The sequence below is a fragment of the Kryptolebias marmoratus genome, linkage group LG17, assembly GCF_001649575.2.
Source record: "Kryptolebias marmoratus isolate JLee-2015 linkage group LG17, ASM164957v2, whole genome shotgun sequence".
NCBI lineage: Eukaryota > Metazoa > Chordata > Actinopteri > Cyprinodontiformes > Rivulidae > Kryptolebias > Kryptolebias marmoratus.
Window position 1 is genome coordinate 12,422,562 of NC_051446.1, and position 5,393 is coordinate 12,427,954.

Here is a 5,393-nt window from a genome sequence, read left to right on the forward strand (position 1 = left end):
GCTCCCACAAGAGAACTTCAGTCACCTGCACTCGTCTCACACAGCACAGGAAGATGTTGGATGTAAGGGAGGCAGGGAGGGAGGAAGAAATCTGTCACTTCACTCATATCAGCAGAGGTAAAGGTAAATGATGAGGGATGAGCTATTACCTGAAAAGGAAGAGAAATTGGCACATCTTAGCGGGCCGCGCGCTGTGTCTTTAAAAATAAATTGAGGGGAGAGCAAAAGAAGTGTCAGGCTTTAAAAAAAATGATAGCAAAAAAAAAAAAGTATCAAAGTCACATCTTTAGGAAACAGGAAATAATCCAACAAAGACCTGACACCGGACCTGAGAGATGCATCACTCTTCAGCTGGCCCAGCTTCTGTGGGCTGAAACCTCCTCAAAAATGCTCTCAGGAGAAGAAAGGCTGTCATAAATCCACTCCTAATGACGGGAAACTGTGGAAAAGGCCTGGAAGACGTCAAAAGTAGGCAGGAACTGGAATAAAAATCAGAGGCAACAGTTCTTTATGAACGCAATCAAAGGGATCTAGTCTGGTCATTTTCGGAGGTGACATTCTGTCAAATAGTTATCAGTCGTGATGTCGGTCATAGGGCACGGAGTGTGGAGAAAGAGGCAAAAGTCTTCATCCAGGCTAGGCTAACGTGGACAGTGTTCAGTTGAGAAAATAGTGGCAAACCAAACAAAAGTAAAGAAAAAGAGTGGAGGTTTATTGGGAGCTAATATAGCATTCTTTTACACAGGTATGTAATTTTTGAGAAAGCCTCATTTTATAAGCCTGAAAAATGAAAAAAAAAGGAATTTATTTGGCTAGCTATTAGCTTAGCATGGAGGAAGACTTTTGCCTCTTTCTTCATGCTCCGTGCTCAACGACTGATGTCACGGTTGATAAGGTACTAACTATTAGTAACTATTTGACAGAACATCACCTCAAAAACGGAGAAAGCCAGCTTAGATTTACAGCTGCGAGTGTCTGCAGCCATTTTTAAACGCGGTGGAGGTTTGATCATGCTCGGGACCGCATTTCATCCAGTGGTGTAGGAGATCCCGTTGAGACTGATAGAAACTGATAAAAGCAGAAAAGCACTGGCATGTTTGAGTCCAAGCATCTGGGAAGCATCTGAGTGGCAACAGCTGCGTTTATTAGAACGAGCACGATCCCAGACCCGCTGCAGTTAAGACATACCAGCCGTGGAAGCTGCTAGCATCGAGAGCCCAGATGTTACAACAGGGAACAAAAGGCAGAGCTGAAGAAGAGCCGAGGAATGTCCTTCAGGAAGCCTGGAGAGCTGTCTCAGAGTAATACTTAAAAAAATAAATATTACAGACAAGTCAGACTTTGTTGCTCTTCAAGATTGAAGGACAAACATTGTTTGTGTGCTGCATTTTACATCATAAACTGCTGCATATTTCCACATTTTTGAGCAAAATCTGTAGTTTTGGACAGTTGAAGTGGTTGTGCTCTATTGCTATGGATTAAACAAACTCACTTAAACTCTCTCAAACACTTTGGGTCCAAAAACCTCAAACAAACGGACTCACTAAAACAGGTCTTAATAGAAATCAGTAGACAAGCTCATAATGGAGGCCCCATTGTCATTTTCACAGATACTGAGCTAAAACCTGTTGTGGTACAAACAAACTAACAAATCAGTGTGGTTTTCACCAGAATATTCTGCAAAACAATTTTTTTTTTCTTTTACAGAATTGGTGTACTTCTAACAAATGGAGGATTATTTGGCTTTTTGGGTCTCTCTCATCAGCGAGTGAGCACTAAATATTTTAATCTAGTTCTTTCTTTGGGGTGGAAGACGGAGGCCATCTGGAAAAACTTGGCAAGCGTAGACTGAGAGACAAGGCGGGTTTGCCGCTTTTCGCACAAACGCAACAAGCCCGAAGCTTGCGAACGGCTTCGTGAAGCAGTGCGAGGTTCTTCCACGTCGAAAGATCAGCCCGTTTCCACACTTGAAGAAAAGACAGTCGGCCGGTGCCCGTGGCGTGACTCACCTCGCAAGGAATCTAGAGAAATAAACAGGCCGATCTCGCAAACAGCTCCATGTGAATTATACAGTTTGAAGAAACACGAGACGGAGGAAAAACACAAACTGTCAAGGGTTTGTACAAACCATCGCACGCAGAAACACTCCAGTGATGCCAGCACTCCGATGGCAGATACAGACCAAACAGGGTTTTTTTTTTTTTCTTTCCTTCTTGTGGGAATAAGGGATGAAGAGAAACGCTGGAGGCGGTGAGTAAACATGTTGAGAAGCAGTGAGTGTGTGTGGACTGTACGGAGGCAAAGAGAGATATAACCTTTGTTTATGGGTGCAGGCGGGGGTACCTGACAGAGTGGATAAGTCAAGGAAGGCAGGGCCACGTGGAGATCTGCTGGCAAACATTAATCAGGCAACCTGGGGAGTTGTAGGAGGTGGGAGCTGGCACACACACACACACACACCTCGGCAAGACTTCCTGAGCAGAGGGAGGAAACTGCCACAAGGTTACTGTAACGCCACATAAAGACGCGCTCCGTGCCGGAACGCCCCCCCTCCCCCCCATAAACGGCTCCTGAACACAAACGACAGGAGCGACGGCGGTAATTTTTCACCGTCAGAGAACAGTTCATCTGGAGTCATTTCGCAGCGTGAGTTATTACCGCAATAATATCCCAGAGTGCGTCCTTCAGGGTGATTACGGCTGACAGTGATGCAGTAGATGTGAGCTGCAGATGGGGGATTACAGGCGATTAATGCCGGTTTACAGCTGCTGAAAAAAACAACTCCAGAAGAAAATAAGTGTGAAACTTGCTTTTAAATTGCATGACTTTCTTTAATTAATCGCCTGGCAGTTCTTGGAGGAGTGCATATTGCCCGCTGCCTTCATGCTGGAGTGGGGGGGCCATCTTGAATTGGGTTGATTGCAAAAGTTAATCAGTTGAAGATCACTATGAATTGTCATTCAACTTGCAGAAAGTGATTCATGAGATATTTTGGCAACACAAACACGAGGGGAAAAAAGAAACAAAACAGGATCATCTCTTGACTTTGCCGACATGTGAAACAAAATGAAGGAAATTCTAAGATTCTGTATCATAAAAAAAGCATTTTATTACAACAAAATGCTTATTTACAAGGCAGGAGGTAATACTTCTGTTTAAAAAAGGCTAAAAGACCTTGACAAAAACAAGGAAAACACAACAGGCTCGTGAAAGAAATATCACCGTTACCACCGTCTTACCTTATTACAGCGTCAATCTACGTAACTGATAAGACAAAAAAAAAAAGACATGATGTAAAATGAAATCTGCAAATAAAACCATCTTAGAATGGTTCCAGCAAGAAAATAAAAAAAATACAATCAACAGCTGTTCAAAAATATTTTCCTCATTTGGCTGGGACAGAAAGCTAAAGTACAAATTTCAGAAGATGTGACAAAAAAAATCTAAATGAAATAAGAGCTTGTAAGACAAGATAGATTCAACAACACCTTTTTTGTTTTTTTATAAAACAAAGTCCCAAAGGTTGTAAAAACTGGCTTAAATCCGTGTTCTGCCTCCATGTTTGGCATCTCACGCAGATGTCCTGTCTCATTATTGAAAATGAATATAAGTTAAAGCAGAAAAAACAACAAATCAAGTCAACTTATGTTGAAACTAATCCAAGTCTTTTAGCTTCATTCTGCTTTCTGAATTATTTTTTTGTGTGCCTCAAATAAAAAGAAGTTACATTCAGGAGCAGAACCCGTGTTAACACCCTCCCGGCTGGGTTCGTCAGACAACATGTTTGCCCTTCATGGCTTCAAGTCCCCGCTCAGAGCCAGGGGTGCCAGGCAGGATCCATGCGACACAGATTGTCCAGGCTGTTTGCTGCGGCCACCAGGGTGTTGACCTTACTCTCCCCGCCCTCGAACTGAGCCAGGTTGTGGAGGCGGGTCATGATGGCCGTGACGGCCTTCTGGACCAGCGAGACCAACTGCTGGGAGTCCATGTTCTCCGGCTGCCCGGCCGGGGACAGCGGGATGGACGTGTCCTCCTGCGTTTTCTTGTGCCACGCGATGATCTCGTCGCGGAGGACCGCTTTCAAGATGCCGTCCACCTACGGGAGACGGGACAGTTTTGGAGAATGAAACATTTATTGTTGAAAAACCATCAAACTGGACCCAGACTGTGCTCTGCTCTAACCTACGGTGTTTATACGGCTTCAGTAAGCACCAGAGTGTTTACATGGTTTAAGGCTTTGCTATATTTGAGTGGCTGACTGTTATGTGTTTGTGGTTTTATGCGTTTCCTAGTAACATCCTTTTTCTTTGACCGCAAGAAGTCCAGCCCTCTGGCGTTCAGCCTTCAAGAGCTCACATCATTCCCTTTTTGTTTATTTGCCTCTCGAGCTCTGCTGCGTCGTCCACATCAGTCAAACCTGGTTTAAGTCAGGACTATACATAGACGCAACGCGCCTGTCATTACTGCCGTGCTGTACACACATTATACAACCGTCTGGCTGCTGCTTTGTGTTTTTTTTTTTTTTTTAAACATTGTTTTCAGTTTTGCCTCAGAGCATTTATTTGGCATTTTGCTTAGTTTTGGTGCCGAGTAAATATCTAAAGAGCTTCAAGTTGGTGTCGAGCGGAAGTATTTTCGTGACTAAATGAAATGTGTCCTCGCAGGCGCTGCGAGCCGACTGAACCACTCACTGCAGCTCAAAATATTTCCCCAAGACTCGTCTCCATTATCTCCTTTAGTCAGGCCGAATGATATCGTATGGGGCAGTTCGAAAGAGTTTACTCCAGTAGTTTTCCACATATATTGATACTGAATTCAGAAATGTGGCTCAATTTAAACAAATAACTCAGCTGAATCTATGAATCATGTGACCCACATCAGGGTGGCTGTAGTCTGTGTTGGTAAATAAACATTCAGATCTAAGGATAAATATTTTTCGTAAGTTTTTTTTCCAATGTTTGCTAATATAGTGATGATCTTCAATTCCTTAAATACAATTTTATCCTGTAAAATAAGTGTTGCCATCATTGACTGATGGTTGCCATTTTGAATAAAAGAAAAAGTGTGTGCTTCAGGGTTGGCCTAACTTTTGACAAACTAGTTGAATTCAGTCTACGTTGGTGATAAATTATCTGCACTGACAAAACATCTTTAATAGTCCTGACAGGAGAACGTTTTGTAATTGTTGCAGTCTAAAATGTCTGATTTTGTTGTTTTATTTTTTTTCTTTAACATTTCAAAAACAAATGAATTTACAAATTTGACCATATGACTGACAGAAAACAAGGTAAACTGTTCTAATGTCAAGATCCAAATCTGATGAATAAAGTCAGCAATTTTGATAAATTACAGGCTGCGTGTGAAGAAGCAGCGGGGGGGGGGGGGGGGGGGGG

The 5,393-nt window shown here is 42.8% G+C and overlaps 1 protein-coding gene across 5 annotated transcripts in view; it reads right to left on the reverse strand.

Moving 5' to 3' along the window:
* Positions 1–3,089: 3,089 nt before the first annotated feature.
* Positions 3,090–5,393, reverse strand: part of LOC108237214 (transformation/transcription domain-associated protein) — a 92,804-nt gene continuing 90,500 nt past the window's right edge. For all 5 annotated transcript variants that reach the window (XM_017418500.3, XM_017418499.3, XM_017418498.3 and 2 more), the window contains one exon: positions 3,090–4,096. In XM_017418500.3, the coding sequence (XP_017273989.1) occupies positions 3,812–4,096 (285 nt within the window). In that variant the 3' untranslated portion in view covers positions 3,090–3,811. The remainder of the gene's footprint in view (positions 4,097–5,393) is intronic.